Genomic DNA, 18,609 nt, shown 5'->3' with positions numbered 1-18,609 from the left:
CCCGGCATCCCCATCCTGGCTCCTGTCGCCGTAGCGCAGCCGCAGGCCGCAGCGGGTGCGTTGCCGGCAAGTGTAGCGGCCGCTTTTCGTCTCTTTTCGGCTGCCTTTCTCTTTCGTGCAATTCGGTCCTTGGGCATGATTATCTGCCTTAGTTGCGTGGGGAATCCCTGCGATTGTAAGCTGACCACAAGGATTTCTTTTCAAGTTGCTGCAAGCAGAGTAGAGCCGACATGAGTGGGCATGTGAGGATCAAGCTAGCACTATTCTCCCCCTTAGTGGCATAGAGTGTCACTAACATATGCAACGCGCAGCACACTCGTAAGTTTATAAATCCATTTTCATGCGGACCGAACCATACCACATTCAAAGTTCAACGAATGGAAAATCAATTGAAATATGAGCATGTTAACTATGCGCTCTTCAGTGTATGAAAGATATCAAATATATGAAGAATGTAATCAGTTTCAAAAAAATTAGGAAGAATATAACAAATTTGTAATGTTATAAATATAATTTTCAATGCAAAATATAGATATAACATTTTCAAAAGTTCGCCAAGTATATTGAATCTTTTAGTTTTTTCTTTTGCTTTTTGGCTGGTTGTTGAAATATGCAGAGATGTTAATGAAAGGCTGCACTTGAGTCCTAGAGTTTTTGACAATGAAAGTAGCTTTTGGGCTTGGAAACGTGAATGGACTTGCACCGTACATCCAGTAAGGAGGAATTGTCAGCAAGTCAAGTCAGTAGATTTATTCTTTCAAGCCTTTCGTTGCAAAAGTAGGAGAAACATAAACTAATTATCTACAAAGTAATCAGTGCGGCATGTATATTACTGTTAGCAAATGCAAATGAACAGTTAACAATAATCAGTGAAATATAACAAATCCATTCTCTTTCGAAATTTTCATTAAAAGTTATAGGTCACTGAAAAGGACATGTTTGTTTTTAACATGAAAAAAACTGTAAATGATTTTGAAAACATAGCACATTTTACGTAATATTACAACAGAATCCAAGTATTGTTAATTTGTTGAGCTAAGCCACACTCTTCATCTCAATCTATACCCCGCTTTGTCATCTGCACCATTCTTTAACACTGTGGATGATATCCCTTTCCTCTTTGTTCGATGGTCTGTGTCTTACCTTTCCTCTATTTATGACTACAGTTTCTCTTTTGCTTCTTTGGCAGGTGGTTGAAATGTAAGCAGATGTTAAGCATGCATTTGAGTCCAGAGTCTTTGACAATGAAAGGAACTTTTGGACTTGGAAATGTCAATGGAGTGTACCGTACATTTAGGTATGAGGAATTGACCTTGATGCATGCCAAACCACTAGGTATTCTTCCAAAAAAATTTTGTTGACAAGTAGGGGAAAACACCAACTAATTATCTGCAAAGTGATCAGTACCGCATGTATGTTACTGTTAACAAATGCAAATGGACATAGAGATTCTGTGTTATTCTCTTCGGAATTCTTCATTAAAATCTATAGGGTTTTGAAAAGGATCTTGTTTGTTTGTAATGGAAACCGCATATAAAATTTTTAGGAAACATAATAATATTACGACGAAATCCCAAATATCAATTAAGATACATGGATGTTAAATTGGTTATCTGTTGAGCTAAGTCACATGCTAGGTCTCAATATAAATCGTAATCTTTCCTACCACAGTTTGTACTGAACTGAGTGTGTTGCCTACCACTGAATCTCAGCATTGGCAAAAAGGACCCAAAAAGACACCATACGCACAACACCTCAATAGCTTGCCATAACATATCCCACTGTCCGTGCACAGGCAAGTCAAACAAAAAGATCCGAAAAGCTCCTCACCACTTTGTCACCACTTTGCGCAAAATATGAACTCACCCGATCTGGCAGCTCTCACTTTCTCTTCAACCACAATGACACCACAAGACTCCAAAAACAAATCTCTGAAAAATGGAACGCAATGAAAAGCTACAAAACGTTCAGAAGCATGGCGACAGGTTGTGGCCATTGTTTGAAGGGAAGAGAAATGCAGAAAAGGGAGCCATGGAATATATGTCGTGTGTAGTAGTGTGACCTAACCTAAGCAGCATATCTGTCCGCCTTGATTTGCTCACCGTTTCTTCTTTTCAGTACCACTCATGCTGAAGAACAAAATCACCATGCGTTGCATAACAAAGAGAATTTCTTCATTGTTATCTGAACTTTTGTCTCCTCAATAATGGTTATTGTTCGTCTGATTGTCTCCATGGGTGAATATAGCCGGATAAGGTGGTACTCAATAATGGGCGCCTTTTGGCACTGAATCATAGTGTTACCACTGTTCCTTCATGCAAACCCGACATTTCATCAGTGTTTGATGCAACTGTTGCAAACTACCATGATTGCTACGGTTCACATCGATGGCCCAGGGCCTGATGGAGATCTGATCATCCTTCTAACTGCTAAGCCCTCCCTGCTGCAGGCAAGTGCTCTCTGTTTATTTGACTCTGCCATCTTACTGTCTTGTAGGACTATAAAGTAGAAATCATAGCACAAGGAAAAAAAGAATTTCGATCTGGTGTAGTAATTGACACCCCAATGGCCGTCCCGAATCCGTCGAAAAGGCCAGGCAGATCTCAAGATGAATGCTTGCGAGCATCAACCACACGCAAGAACAGAATTGCAGCCTGCGCACGCAAGAGCCAAGCCAGCGTCGCCATTCGGTAGTAATTCGCGCTTGAAGTTGAAGATTTGCCGATGCCCGGCGTGTGGGGGTGGTTTACTCGCGTCGCCATCCGCCAAATTCAGTGAGGAGTGAGGCCACCGCGAGCTGAGCGGCCGCCTCGATCGGCGCCGGTGACGTGCGGGTGGGCCGCGGGCGGCGAGCCGCCGCCTCCATTAACTGCAAGGGCTCATGGGTTCGGTGGGTTCGGTGGGTTCGGTGGCTTGTGATGAGCTGAGCTCCTCGCTTCCGGATGACGACGACGACGACGACGACGAGCGGCCCGATCGATCTGCGGAAGAATCTTTTGACAGTGAGAGTGGCTTGGAAACGCAGCAAGCGATTCCCTGCTGGTCAGGACAGGCCAGGCCAGGCAGCTTGTGTTCTTGGCCCCGGATGTGCCCACGTCTGATGTGCCGGGGAGTTAATCGGGTTGTTGACCTGTGCGCCTGGTTTCAAGCACACACGTGTTTTGATTCAGTAATCTCTGGGATTAGGAGAGGTAACGGAACTTAAATGGGACAGGGTTAGAAGAAATCGCAAGTGCTCCCTTCGTCCCAAAAAAGAGCGCATTCTATCTGAACAAGTTGTCCAGATACATGGCCAGGAATACATTCTTTTTGGAACGAGTGACCATCGGGATGATGACGTCAGTCGCATGAACATCGAAGCAGCTACTTTTTTTTATAAAAAAAAAGAAAAATAAAGAAAAGGACATTGAAGCAAGCTAGCTCCATCTCAGGCGGAATCGCAGCGATGGCCTGAACTGCCCTGCCCTGCACGCACACGAACAGTGTGCCACCACACGGCCGGCATTACTGCCGGAGGTGAAGCGTCCCCGGCCGGCCGGTCATCCACCGCAACTAATTGCGCTCCCTCCCTCCCCTGGACCGGGGGACCCCTGCACAGTTGGCTGCCGAACATTCATGTGCACAGCGCGGCGGCAGGGGCCGAGAGATCAGGGATGGATGGGGATGGCAACGCGGATCGATCCACCGGCCGGTGAGGTGAGAAGCGGCCGCGGGCACGGACAATCCGGGACAGCAGGGCCTCGCCGGCATTATTACCCCCGCCGTGCCGCCGCTTAATTGCCACCGTGGAGCCGCGGTTTCGGAGGATCCCCCACCCCCTTCTCGATCCCTCCTCCTGCTGCACGTTGCCGGGCACATGCTGACCTGCGACGCGAGCTGTGCGGTGGCGGCGGCGCCTGCAGCAGCAACGGCAAGATCGCTCAGGTTGATCCGGGGGATGTGACGGAACGTTCCGTGAACACGGCCTACGCCGCTACGCGTATAAAATTATCGGACATCGTACGACGATCTTTGCATCCAATCCATTAAAATAGGCAAGAATGCATCCAGGTCCTCAAACTTGTTCGGAGATGTTACTTACTTTTTTTTTTTCGGAAAAAGGATGTAGCTTATATTAGAAGATAACTGATTGCACAATACATCCCTTTCTTGCAGAAAGGACCCTGAGTAAAAGAGAATTACAACAAGATCCTAGCTACACCTACTGTTCTTCTTCTTCATCCGAACAAACTTCCGATTCTGCTTCTCTATTCGACAAGGCTGATACCCGAGCATCAAACCCCCAAACTCGCCAAGCCAAATCGAAGAACGGATTCCAAGCTTTGGATAGCTGCAAGAGGTTCTCGGTAATAGGACGTCAGCCGTCAGTCTCCTCGATCTCACGATCTGGCACCACCGCGCACTTCCTCCACAAACCACAGCCCAGATGCTCCAGTAACCAGCTCCGGCAACGTCAGGAAGGGATCCAGCAGTCCAAGAACCGAATCCAAAGAAGAAAGAACACATTCGAGCACAACTCGAATGCCACAAAAATTCCACTCCACCATGCCACCACAAACAGCAGCTAGCAGAGGGAAAGCAAGCCGCAAAGGATTCGCCGTTGCCTCCTTCAAGCGACCAAAATCGAAAGAAAAGACGAACGACGAACCTCCGGCAGGACGAACTTCGCCGGAGAAGACGAAAGGATCGACTTCAGAGCCGGCGAAGAAACTTATTCGGCGACGGAAAAAGCTCCTCCGCAGCCACTGTTCCCCGCAACCCTAGCTCCGCCATCGCCGACGACGGCGAGCAAACCCTAGGCGTAGATACTACCCTACATACCCTATATACATCCGCACAACGATTCCCCAGCCCTCCTCCCTCTCCGGCGCCAACCCGGCCGCTAGAGAGGAAAGGGCCAGGCGGAATCGCCGCCGGAAGGAAGTCCGCCTCTCGTTCGCCCCTTTTCACTCGCTCAGCACTGTAGCAAGGGATAGTGATGTTACTTGCTACTTAGATCTTTGAGCTAGTAATTTTTGGATCTTAAATTCTTAATTCTCAAAACGTGGTGTTAGCAACATGTAGAGTTCTTGATAGACTTCGCTAGAAGGGAAATGCCGTTTTGGAGACCAAGTTCACCAGGATCACAAGTGTTTATTATTAGGCAAATCGGGAGATCGATCTTCTTGGCCAACCACAAGAAACCTACTCTGTTTGTGTGGTTTAACTAAAAGATGGAGTGCTATTGTCAACGCAATTTTGTTCCATTTGCAGTTTGAGTGGCCAAGTCAACTCAACCACCGCCACTTATTCCTAAGTTTGACAGTCCAGGTCTGGAAAAACTGAGCTGAACTTGATCTGGACACGCCCACAGATCCAATCAACACCCTCGCTTTTCTGACTTTTACATTACACTTCTCACCGGTGCTTTGACTTGGCTTCAGTTTCAGTACAAAAAAAGGAAGGATTTTTTTTTTAACATTCATGGATATACACAACTGTGTTTTTTTAGGTGATATATACAAGTGTGTTGCTTTCGAGATAAGTGTTGTCATCTCTGTCATCACTGTCCATGTAATACAGATTAGTGAACAGTAATGTGATGCTCAGCGAGATGATAAACAATTATTTGGAGGAGCACTATGAGTAATCTATTGCATGCACTTGTGCTGATGAGGACAAAGAGAGACCCATAAGGTAATCACTTGTCCCTGTTGCAAACAAAAAGGCTATGCCAAAGAGTATACTGTATGTGTATAGTTGAAAAATCTCAATCTAGAATCCAAAGAGGAGATGCACCAAAAAGTTTCCCTTATGTCAAAAGTGGTCTGAAAAGATGAGTGGATTGGATTGGCACTACTTCTGGTAGGTGCCGAATACCAAAATCTTTTAATGCATTTCTGGTGGTTCATAAAATGTTGAAACATTATCAAAGAAATGGCCGACTTTCTGGAATATATTATAATACATTTTTAAATTAAACTGGATTATTTTTATTGCATTGTTCCTATAATTTCTCATGTAAAGACAACTTAGAACTGCATCAGTAATACAGCCGCCAAGATCCAATGTATTCATCATGTGGCAGTTTGGAGTAGTGTTATCAAATGGATCTGATTGTTAAACAAGTATCCATCTCAGGTTTTAAGATTCTTTGACACTTGCAAATACAAAAAAAGAAAAGATGCATTTTTGTACGGCTGTACCCATCTCTGTGTTTTAAGAGGACAGAGGGCACATGCTTGTTGTGCCCTACCTTTTTCCATAATGTGTTAGTGACAATATTTGGTTTCCTGGTTAATATCTTTTTTGCATTTTAAAAATCATGGTGCTATTCAAACATGTAAAGCCAAATTATACAGCCCAAAATTAAAATTGGATTGAAGTAACTAGAAGCCCACTATTAAGTTCTCTCAATTTTTCCAAAGTAAACATAACTTAAAAAGTAAAAAAAAAACCCTACATTTTAACCAGTAATTGTAATTTAAAACATATCTTTTATGAGATAGGCATTATCCCACGTGGCAAAGCATTGTATCTTCAAAGTGACCTTATCTTGGAGTAAATTTTTCCCCATTTCCCCATCATAGGATTCCATCACCCATAAGGAGGGCATCATGATAATCAATTAAACCAACACCCAACCAAGCCCTAATTAAAAAATTAAAATAACATTTTTTAGCACAAACCTCCAAGTAAGAAGACCATACAATCCAGATGATACAAAAGGCTCAACGCCACAAGACCTGCAAAGCATCAAAACCCTACAGCCACCCCACAGTTTGCAGCAACACACAACAGTCAGCAGTTACCACTCCCACCCTGTGCTCCACCCTGTTGCCTCGCTCCCATTGGCCGCCATGGGCTCCTGCCTCTCCTCCGAGGCCCCCGCCGCCGGCGACGGGCCGGCGTGGCGGAAGAGGCGGCGCGGGAGCCGGGAGGGCGCGGCCTGCGGCGGCGCCTTCTCCAGCGGCGGCAAGAAGGTGCCCGGGGGCGGGGGAGAGATGACGGAGGACGAGCTCGCGCGGGTCTCCGGGAGGATGTTCGGCAACGGCGCGAGCGCGGTGGCGTGCCTCCACACGCAGCAGGGGCGGAAGGGCACGAACCAGGACGCCATGGTCGTGTGGGAGGTGAGCTCGTAACCGCCGCTTCTTGCCTGGTGATTCGGTCCGGTGGCCGGTGGGTTCTGAGCCCTGATCAGTGGCGGTGTTCGGTCCGTGTGCGATCTTGGTCCCAAAACAGCCGCCTTTTTGTCCCTTTTTTGCATGGTTTAGAGCGTCGAAATGATTGCGTTTACTCGTCCAAAATCCGAAGTGTTCCTTAGCTGTTGGTGGTAATGGCTTGGCTTGGCTTGGTTGGGTTTCGGTTAGGGGCATATTTTGATTTTGGGTTTTGTTTTGATTCGATGGGGGAAGCGTCTGTGTATTAAAGATTTGTCATTTTTGAAGTTAAGAGGGGTTTAGCTTTAAGAAGGAGAATACCGCTCTCTGAGGTGTTCCTTGCAAAGATAGATTCGGATTTGCAGTTGAAGTTGGAATGGGTGCTTTTTTTATGGTTTGGATTTGGTTGGCAGCTCTCTTACTCCACGGGATGGTTTGATTCGAAATGCGGTGTTGTGCTGTAGATTATTCGAGCTTTATTAATCTGAAAGTGAGAAGTTTTCAGAGTGGAACTGGAAAGTGCCAGCATAATTTTGTCCGATGATTTCTAAAAAACAAAAAGATTCTGATAGTTGGCGCATGAGTTGGTTGAGATTATAAAAGAATTGTTCATTTCTTGTCTTGCTTTTGGTTATAATCTATGTTTGTAGTTCAGGGCTTCAGGCGAGATTCTTTCCTGTGATACTTTGGCAACCTTTTCTACCTATCTTTGTTTTGATCTCTTTTCGTTTCAAAGAATGGTATAATGTTGCTGCTTTCTTGAACAGGTTGTGCTATGTGCTGTCAGGTGATTGGTTGGTCCTAGTAATAGCTGTCTTATTCAATTTATGACCCATCATAATCGATTCATGAATTGCTCTTTAGTTTCATGAACAAGCAACTGGTATACACAATAGGTTGTTTGTGATCCTTATCTCATAAATGAAGTTTACCAGAGGGAGAGAATGAAGTGTGCTTATGGATGATCTCTCACTATTTTTAGACCTAGCTAAGTGTACGTAGGTTGCTGTCTTGTAGGTATTTAAGAATATCTGTATGCATTAGTTTAGCAAGTCAAAGAAGTAAAGGCAGTCACTTTCTAAGTTGCATTGAGGATCATGTTCTTCAGAGACAATAAAAAGACTTCAAGCCTATAGATTCTCAGAACAGTGCTATTGATTGTTAATATTCAAGGCTAGAAAAGTACCTAATTATTTAGGGTGAGGTACTTCCTTTACAAACATTTTTAATTTTTTAAAAACTTGGAATTGAATTATGGGCTTTTGGTTCCATCTTGAAGTTTTTGTTTTACTCTTCAATAATATTTTCTCATTTTTTGTTTTATTTTTTATGACCATTATATACCGGAGTTCACATATTTTCTATTCTTCTTTGTTTATTTCACTGTGAATACACCACAGTGTTGCATGAGCTATTTGACGATTTCTGATAGGACTTTTTCTTAATGTCAGTGTAGCAATATAAAGATGGTGGTCTAAATTGCTGTTTTTTAAGGGTCTAAATTGCTGTGAAATGGGCCTACTCAGTCTATATTCTTGCATGTTATAATTCTCTAAGTTTGCTAGCTCTATTCCATTTGATGATTGTGTGTCCAGATGATGTTTTTTTCTTCTTTTCCTTGCCTAGCTACTAACTAGCCTCATAGTATTCTTTATTAACATTTTCTTTGTAATACCGCGAAACTAATGGACAAATAAGATGCAACCAACACAGTTTGTTGAATTGAAACCTGGTCAACCAGCCTATCTCCTCAGACTTTTCGCTGAACAGTAGAATGCATAACTGCTTCTTTAGAAAATTACAGACTTTACTACCTGATGGGATTTCTGGAAACACGCAAAGAAAAATATCTGCCTATGGTGCACTAAATACTAATGTATGATTTTTTTTTCTTGTTACTGCAGAGTTTTAGTTCAAGTGATAGCATCTTCTGTGGCGTGTTTGATGGCCATGGACCTTACGGTCATTTTGTTGCCAAAAAAGTTAGAGATTCACTTCCTGTCAAGCTGCGCACGCAATGGCAAACCGGCGCTAATGGTGCCTCTAGTCCTCATCAAAATGGAAGCATATCTGGAAGTATCAATTCTGAAGAAACAGGTTCTGTTGTTGATGATGAATGGGGTGAATCCATTAATGGTGATGAGAGTGAAAAGCTTCCTGAGATGTTTCTTCCCCTTAAGCAATCTTACCTTAAAGCTTTCAAATTGATGGACAAGGAACTCAAGCTGCATCCCACGGTTGATTGTTTCTGCAGTGGATCTACAGCAGTAACATTGGTCAAACAGGTGACGTATACTTCTAAACTTGCCTGGTGTTTGCAGATACTGAAGCTTTTGAGAGAAGTTGTAAAAATAAGACTTAAATTTCTGAATTCAGATATGTTTTTTTGTTAGGGATTGGACCTTGTAATTGGAAATCTTGGGGACTCAAGAGCAATAATGGGGACAAGAGATGCCTCCAACAATCTAACTTCTGTGCAACTCACTGTTGATTTGAAGCCTAACCTTCCCAGTATGTTCGTATGTTCGTTCATTACTTTGATCATTTCGTTGGGTATAAATGCCCATGGCTTTCAAACTTAAGCCCATCTTAATATGCATATGGGATCTTTCCTTTCTTTCTGTCCTTAAGGTGCCTTCGATTGAACTATGATGTAAATATTTAATCTTCATTTCATGTTCTTTAGGGGAAGCTGCAAGGATTCAGCAATGTAAAGGAAGAGTTTTTGCTCTTCAGGATGAGCCAGATGTTGCTAGAGTATGGTTGCCAAATAATGACTCTCCTGGATTGGCAATGGCAAGAGCTTTTGGAGACTTCTGCCTTAAAGATTATGGCTTAATATCTGTTCCTGAAATATCATATCGCCGTCTTTCTGAGAAGGATGAATTTATAATATTGGCCACTGATGGGGTATGTTTAATCAACTACCATTCTTACTTAAAATGGTGTTGATCTAGAAATTCGCTTGCCAATGCATTATATCATGATTTTCCAATCCCTGTTTGGAGTAGTTATCTTTTTAGCACCTTTGCACAGAAAGGTTTAACAACCTTCAACTGCATCAACTTTCTTATATTTGAAAGTTCAATGCTTGTAGGTTTGGGACGTCCTCTCAAACAAGGAGGCTGTTGATATTGTAGCATCAGCACCATCTCGTGCAACAGCAGCCAGGGCTCTCGTTGACTGCGCAGTCAGATCTTGGAGATTGAAGTTCCCGACATCCAAGAGTGATGACTGTGCTGTTGTCTGCTTATTCTTGGATCATGAGAAGTCAACTGACTCTGTTCAGGAGAGCGAATCCAAGGAGGAGACCCCAGAAACAACTGGGGAAGAGGTTTCAACACCAGATGCCAGTGCTGAGGTTGATGAAGACATTGCAGATGTAAATGCGCATATATCCAGTGAAGAGCACATCGCCACAGCCACATTGCAACACTCCAACACATTACGGGAGGTTGATGAGATTGTACCTGTTGACGAACCTCCCGTCCTGAAGGAGCCCGAAAGGTGTGGGTCGGCTCGCAGCCTTGCAGATTGCATATCAACAAACGAGGAAGAGGAATGGTCCGCACTTGAAGGTGTGACCCGGGTGAATTCCCTCCTGAACCTCCCTAGAAAACTGTCAGGCGATAAGCGATCGGCCAGCTGGAGGAAGCGGCGGTAAACAGCAAAGGAAACTCCCTAGAATTCTTAACTGAATTCAGGTTGTTGTGATTGCAGAGAAGCACATTTCGAACCAGCGTGGGCATTTCAATCAGACCGTGCAAAATTCTTCGGTCTCTGGGATTTGTTCTAGCTGATTTTTAGGCTTCCCCAGATTGTTTTGATCGGCAGGCGTGTACATTCCATATTACTGCTTTGCCAGGAGGTGTTCCATGCTTGGGCTTATGTGCTTCGTTTGTGCATAAGAAAGTTTTTGTTCTGTAAGAAGCTTCTTTTTGTAAATCATGCGATACCTCCTGACGTTTGGATGGTTGCTCGCCTGCTGTCCGTGACTGTATTCAAACAAAGACGGATTCAGACATTCAGTACTATATGTACTATATTAGGTCATGATTTTGTTCACCTTCTTTGGCTTGGACTTCACCTGTGAATTCACCGATCGAAATGATTTTGGTCAAGCCATCGTTTTGTTGTAACAATCTTGTATTCTTGCTTGTTGTATCATCTTCTCTGAATTCTGTAGCAGGCAAAAATGCTCATAGTAGCTGTATCAGTATCACATAAATAGTGGGCTTTAGCCCTAAAATGTTGCCTGATAAAATCCCATTTACAGAATCGACGAAAAAGCAAAACGATGGGCACTTGCTCGGCCCAACCACGATAACAGGCCCGATCCGGCAACCACACCGGCCCCCTTAGGCGGTCGGGAATCCTATCCATCAAATAGGGCCCTTAGCTTTCCGATATTTGAGATTCGTGCAGTCACTATGGGCCGCACGATCTCCCTCCTCCATCTGCCTCCCCTCATCTCCTTCTCGTCGTTCGTCACGCCACCGCCGGGTGAGGTCGGGGAAGGGAGGAAGCTGGCTGGAGGGAGGGAGGGGGTGGGCTGGAGCGGACCGGCGACAAGGTCACCATCGGGCGGCGGCGATGGTCGAGGTTGGTGGAGTTAGGTTAGGGTTCGGGGTTTCTGAGGGTTCTAATGTCTGGTGGACCTAGAGAAGGGAGAAGGTTGGGGGCGGCTACAGGGATGAAAGCGGATCGGAGTGGAGCGGATAATACTTTTTTCACATCCTCATCCATATTTTTATGTCGGATGCGGAGTGGAGTGGTTACGAATGCAAATTTTTTTGAATGTTGAAAATGGTGTGGAGTCGAATTGGTGTCGGATTAAAATAATCGGATAACACATGCTTACATTTAACTCTGCACAAGATTGTCGGCTACAGTTTACTATTGCTCGTGCACACAATATATAAAGCAGATGATACCTCATATCTTATGGGTCATAAAAATTAAGAATTACGTATGAGTCTCAGTGTCTAGGATGGGCTTGATTTGTACTGTGTTGTCGGATATCCTATCATAAGCCTTGGATAATCCATATTTAATTATCAGATAATTCATATCCGTCAGATTTCGCTAATATGATATCCTGCTCCGCATGCGCACACAGTCGGATTCAGATGCGGATATGGAAAACTCTTCTCCGTATCTGCAAAATTCGGATTCGAATCGGATCGAAAATGGATATTATCCTCACCACTTTCACCCCTATCCAGCGGTGGCCGCGGTTTGGCTGACGCCGGAGGTGAGGCGGCTCTCGCCAGGCGGGGTTGGATATTCGGTGGGCGGTAGCAGCGGCGGGGTGGCGAGGGGTGGATTAGGAAGGGTGGGGTGGAGGGAGGATCGACTTTTTTGTATTTTGGCCCTTTTCGTGAAAAAATCTCACAAATAGACCCCTGGCGAAACCAATTCCGAAAATGGACCCTTAGCTATGGCTGGCGCCAAGGTATAACGTCTTGGCGCCAGTCATCCTGGCGCCAAGGTCCCCCCACCGCGCCACCAACGTGGCGCCAAGGCTTGGCGCCAAGATCTACGGCGCCAAGCCTCGGCGCCAAGATCTGTGGCGCCAAGCCTTCCTCCATATATACCGCCCCCTTCTTCCTGCCCGAGAGTTCCTCCTCATTATTCTCCACTCTCTCGGGTTTTTACTCTCCCTACTTCACCCTAGACTACGAATCGACATTGTAGCTTAGGAAACTTTCATTTGATCCGTGGATCCTGAAGAGCAAGGTATCCTCTCTCCGTCGTACCTTTTTTTCACATCGATTCGCTATATATTTCTTGCATTTTTGAACTTAGGGTTTCATGCAAATGTAGGATGCCGAGGCGTGGAAAAGTTAAGAAACTAAGATAATCTCAACGCACGTAGTTATGTTATATACTCATTGTTGTGGATGAAATGAAAAAACCTTAATTGTAGGTTTATTGTTAAGTGCGTTTGATTCATAGAACGAAATAAACTAAATTGTAGTTATGGCGCAAAGAAGACCGGAAATGCGTTCGATCCATTGCCTCTGCCTAGTAGTGTTCCAGTGCCGATGTGCTTTTGCGGCGATCCTTGCAAGGTAGCCAAGTCCGAAGAACATGCCACGTATAGGCAGAGGTATTGGATGTGTTCCAACTTTACGTTTGAACCTACACTTCGTCAGCGCCGCATTAACATGTTGGTAAGGAAATGTTGTTGTCTTATAATTATTGTCCATAATTTTTTTGTTTTATAACAATTGCATTTGTTGTAGACCCCTCCACCGCTATGTGATTTTGAGCAGTGGATCGACACTGAGATCAATCCTGAAGACAAGGAGTTTTTAGAGTGTATGATGCGCTGGGATGCAAAGAGGAAGGAGGTGTACGAGAAGAGGCTCATAGAGGAGGCTGCGGAAAAGGAGCACTTGGAAGAGGAGGAAAGGAGGCGGGTTGCTGCGAACAGGGAGGAGAGAGAGAAGAAGCTTGAGCGGGCACGTCGAGCGAAAGCAGCAGTTGAGGAGAATCCCGATGCCTTAAGGAGCCATATTTAGGTTCTAGTTCTATGCTTTATTTATGAACAATATTTTCTATTGTGAGACTTTTATTATGTTGTCATGTAATAATGCACTTTAAGTATGGACACGCAATTTGTAGACGACATATGTTCATTTTGCGATGTAACCCATTGGTCGGGAAAACCGACGAGGATTTGGATCAACTCCTACCCGACGAACAACCACTTCAACACTTGGGGAATGACCGTTCATAACCGTCCTCACATATTTTTCCCACTGGCCTGCACACCGAATTGGAACCATCTTCCTTTGAATGTTGAGAGGGGAACCTAGGTGAAGTATGCCCTCGATTGTGATTTCATCATCTTCATGACAATGTAACTCCTCCCGGGCCCTTGCAAGCAACTCATTAAACGAGGGTTTCTCATCAAATATGACAACCTCGCACTGCATGCCAACAAACTTAACACATCCATATTCATCCCTTTTCACGGTGCCTCCGTGATATATGCTCACTACGTTCTCCATCTAGTATATCAATATAACAACGCACAATTCATTTAGTCCATAATAAATTAAACATTCTAAGTCTAGTATGAAATCAGATAGTATCAATTGACTGCTAACTACTAAATACAACTAACTAACTATGTCACATATACTAACTAACTATGTCACCTAATATGTACATACGTACTTAACTATACAACTACTTAACTAAATATCGTAATCACTAGTTTACTATGCTATTAGTTTTCATATCTAACAATTCTATCTATCTGTCAACTTATCTATCTACCTATTTTATCTAACAATTCTACCTATCTATCTAAATTTTACCTAACTATTCTAATTTATCAATATTACTATTTTATCTAAACCTATCTATCTACATTATACTACAACTAATTACCTTCGATCGGCCGGGAGCGGGCACAGGACGGGGGGCGGCCGGCCTTAGGCCACGGCGGGCGCTGGAGCCCGGCCGGGGGGCACCGGCGAGCGGGGAGGCGCGGCTCGGGTCGGGCGCCTCTGGGCGGCGCGCGGCGGGCCTCCGGGCGGGGCGGCCGGGGCGGCGCGCGGGCCGCCGGGCGTGGGCGCGCGGGGCGCCGGGCGGGGCGGCGCGTACGGCGGCGGCGGCGGACGACTATGGAGCGGGCCGGCGCGAGATGTGAGCAAGATGCAAAATCAAACTGCGCAAAAGGAAAGGAGCGCCGTTATGGTAAAAGGCTTGGCGCCAGGGAGGCTGGCGCCAAGCCTCGGCGCCAAGCCTTAGCGCCACGTCAGTGGACCGGCGCCACGTCGGTGGCGCGGTGGGGGGACCTTGGTGCCAGGATGACTGGCGCCAATTTTCGAAATTGGTTTCGCCAGGGGTCTATTTGTAAGATTTTTTTACGAAAAGGACCAAAATACAAAAAAGTCGGACGCGGTGGTGGGCGAGCGGATGCACGCGGCGGCCACTGGCCGGGGTGGGGTGGAGGATGTCGGGAAGAAGAAGGTCGAGGTGGGCCGGTGTTGGGCTGGAAGGTTCGAGCTCTGTATATCTTCCGAAAGATAGATAGGTGCCCCCTCGTCGGTTGCCACCTCGGGTTCGCTTTCCCTCGCGGAAAGCGTACTCCTCTAGTCGCCGCGGCTGAGGTGGTGGACCGGGCCCACTCGAACGCCCCCAACTTCGTGGCCAAGGCGGCGGCTACCGGCCGATCTCTCACCTTCTTTCTCTCGCGTCGTCTCCCCCATCTCGCAGGCTCGCAGCGGACCGCGCCAGGCCGCCGCTAGGGTTAGGGGTTGCGAGGCCGGAAGGCGGGCTTCAGCCATGGCGCTCAAGTTCCTTAACAAGAAGGGGTGGCACACGGGGTCCCTCCGCAACATCGAGCGGGTATGGAAGGCGGAGCAGGCGGAGGAGGCGGAGAAGCGCAAGACGGAGGAGCTCAAGAAGCAGGTCGCCGCCGAGAAGGAGAAGGCCGAGTTCCGGGCCATGCAGGAGCGCGCCGGCCTCAGGCCGTAAGTTTCCTTCTCCTTTTTCTCGCTTCTTTCGATTGGATCTGAGCGGGTAGTCGTCCGGCTAGGGTTTCGCTTCGACTCGATGGCTGTTTGCCATTTCTGGTATTTTTGGCTTCGTCCGGTGTTCTAATCGCGTGATGGTTGATACAGGGCGCAGGAGAGATTGGACTTCCTCTACGAGTCGGGGTTGGCCGTCGGCAAGAGCTCCGAAGGGTTCCAGGCGCTGCAACAATCTGCACCAGGGGCCGCTGCTGCATCCTCTTCTTCTGCGCAAGCTAGTGCGGCTGATTCTTCTAAGGTACTTACGCCTGCCTGTGCTTCTTACATCCTACTTGATTGTAGTTCCTTAGGGGCATGCCAATCATACCGAGCTGTTAATGTATTGAGTGTAATTCAAAGCTGGGAATCGATAAAAAAAACTTATATTATTGAGGATACAGTGGCAGGGGTGATGTGCTAAGGTATAAATGCTATTAAGTAAAAAATGCCATGATAAATTAGAGTGATGCCTTGATTATTGATGTTTGGAGGTTGTCATGATAGAATATTGTTATCTTATATCTTGATACGGCGCATGTCACGGTTGTCGCCACACAAAACGATTTATTTTCGCATCAGTATTATTTAATCTTTAAGAAAATATCACAGAATGTGTGGATCCTTGCATATATGCAGTTCATAGTAATGGTTTCCTTGCATATATCGTTTCTTTTAAAAGCATGTCCACAGAAATGGTCTCCTAGTAGTCCCTGAACAGAAAACTGAATTGCATACACTAAACTTGCATTCTAACAGCAGTTCTTTGTGTTGAGAAGCAACATGGCTTGAATTTTTCACTAAGTTTCTTGTTTAAACTTGATATTTACCTTGATATCCTATTTATGAAAAATTATCATGATAAAAAATGATTTTAGGAGTCACATTCTTTTTTTTCATTTGCATGATTCAGGCAGCAACGCCAGGAGCTTTATTTGAGGATAAACCTCAATCTGCAAATGATACATGGAGAAAACTCCACTCTGATCCTCTACTCCTAATAAGGCAGCGGGAGCAGGATGCAATTGCGAGGATTAAAAACAATCCAATCAAGATGGCCGAGATAAAGAAATCTGTAAGTTCTGCTTTCCTTTCTTAATCTGGGTTCTTAAGTAGCCTAAGTATATCCAAATTTATCAACAATTGGTAACAATATTGATATGGTTTCTAATTGTTGGTTTGGGATCACAATGTTAAACAACTGTAGCAACATCTTGGTTGATAGAAATGCTACGTTTCTTTGTCGTGAAGGCAAAGCTGGATGCCCAAAACGTCCAAAAAATACTGCAATTAATTGCTTTTGTTAGAAAAGGGTGAATTTTCTGATTTTTGTGAAAAATAAGTGTAGTCATTCGGAAATTACTTGAGAGCATTCAAACAGTGTTTTGTGGTTAGGCTGAATTTAGTGTTAGGAAATGTCCTTTTGTAAAGCTCAACATCCATTCTTGCTCCCTGACACAATCTTGCTCTTGTGTATAGGTTGAATCTGAGAAGAAGCAAAAAGAAGAGAAGAAAGAGAAGAAAAAGCACAAGCATCGCCACCATAAGTCAAAGAGCAAGAGGCATCACTCAGATGAGGATTCAGATTTAGATGAAATAAGTGATGGCAAGGATGAGAGAAGGAAGAGGGTTCATTCTTCCCCTGACCGAAAGAAGGAAGAGAAAAGGTCCAGGCATGAGAAGAAACACCGCAGACAAGATTCATCAGATTCAGACAATGATGAACCACAGAGAAGATGGCAGGATGTGTCAGAAGACGATGAGAGAAGGAAGAGGGTTCATTCTTCCCCTGACCGTAAGAAGGAAGAGAAAAGGTCCAGGCATGAGAAGAAACACCGCAGACAAGATTCATCAGATTCGGACAATGATGAAAAACAGAGAAGACGGCAGGATGTGTCAGAAGATGATGAGCCAAGGAGAAGACGGCATGACGATGATGAACCAAGGAGAAAACGTCATGATGATGATGAACCTAGGAGACGGCATGATGACAATGAACCTAGGAGAAGAAGGCAAAGTGACGATGAACCGAGGAGAAGAAGGCAAAGTGACGATGAACCAAGAAGAAGGCAGGAAGATTTGGAACCAAGGAGAAGATGGCAGGACGATGAGGAACCAAGGGGAAGATGGCATGATGACCATCCACGATATGATCGCTTGGATGCTGATGATAGGAAGAGGAGACAGCATTCGCCACCAGACCGCCATCATGCATACTCAAAGTATGACGGTCCAGACCCTAGGCCCAAAAGAATGGAGGATGGGAACAAAACTGGAAATTCCAATTCTGAACACCATTCGCGCGCTGTCCAAGGCTCGGGAGAGCAGACAAGGCAAGAAAGTGAACATGGCAGAAACAATGGTCCTCCGTTCAACCGTCGACGGGGTGGCGTCCACCATATGTCGGAAGAGGAAAGGTTGGCTCGGCTGCGCCAGATGCAGGCTGACGCTGAGGTCCACGAGGAGCAGAGATGGAAGAGGCTGAAGAAAGCTGCAGATGATGATGCCAAAGAAGCAGCAACTGTGAGCGCCAACCAGTTCAAAGGAAAGAACTTCTTGGAAGAGGAAAAGAAGAGCATATTTGGAACGGAGAAGGGTGGCAGCGCCACGATCGAAGAGAGCATCAGGCGCCGTGCTTTTTACTCTCAGGGTGGCCGTGATGCTGAGGGCAATGCGTTCAGGCGGTAAATCTTGCGCTGTATTGTCGCTGTTGCTTCACACGTCTGCACTCAGTATTGTACTTGAACAATTTTGAGCGTTATGTACGATAATATTGTGTTGTTTTGAATAGAAAAAAATTGCTGCAATGCCGTATACAATTTCGCTACAGGGTTTCATTTTGTTTTCGGTTTATGAAACTAGATATTTCGATGGAGTAATCACTTGGTTAAAGATTATGCAGACGGTAGCTAGGCTAAAATTAGGTTGGAAATCAGGCTGGG

At 45.3% G+C, this 18,609-nt stretch overlaps 2 protein-coding genes across 3 annotated transcripts; both read left to right on the top strand.

The window, feature by feature from the left end:
• The first annotated feature begins 6,717 nt into the window (after nt 1–6,717).
• LOC101758838 (probable protein phosphatase 2C 66) lies at nt 6,718–11,209 on the top strand. The gene is made up of 5 exons (XM_004973764.4): nt 6,718–7,109; nt 9,044–9,424; nt 9,533–9,650; nt 9,826–10,049; nt 10,237–11,209. The coding sequence occupies exons 1-5, from the start codon at nt 6,840–6,842 to the stop codon at nt 10,801–10,803; spliced, it is 1,560 nt and encodes a 519-aa protein (XP_004973821.1). The 5' UTR covers nt 6,718–6,839; the 3' UTR covers nt 10,804–11,209.
• Nucleotides 11,210–15,247: 4,038 nt separating this feature from the next.
• Nucleotides 15,248–18,496, top strand: LOC101758426 (pre-mRNA-splicing factor CWC25 homolog). Of its 2 annotated transcripts, XM_022827301.1 has the most exons (5): nt 15,248–15,631; nt 15,782–15,929; nt 16,581–16,742; nt 17,147–17,323; nt 17,471–18,496. In XM_022827301.1, the coding sequence occupies exons 1-5, from the start codon at nt 15,444–15,446 to the stop codon at nt 18,353–18,355; spliced, it is 1,560 nt and encodes a 519-aa protein (XP_022683036.1). In that variant the 5' UTR covers nt 15,248–15,443; the 3' UTR covers nt 18,356–18,496. The 2 variants fall into 2 exon arrangements, with proteins under 2 accessions (XP_022683036.1, XP_004973820.1); XM_004973763.4 differs by having other exon boundaries at nt 15,250–15,631; nt 17,147–18,496.
• Nucleotides 18,497–18,609: the final 113 nt, after the last annotated feature.

This window comes from Setaria italica, chromosome VI (genome assembly GCF_000263155.2).
Source record: "Setaria italica strain Yugu1 chromosome VI, Setaria_italica_v2.0, whole genome shotgun sequence".
Taxonomy (NCBI): domain Eukaryota; kingdom Viridiplantae; phylum Streptophyta; class Magnoliopsida; order Poales; family Poaceae; genus Setaria; species Setaria italica.
This window is presented reverse-complemented; position numbering and strand designations above follow the sequence as displayed.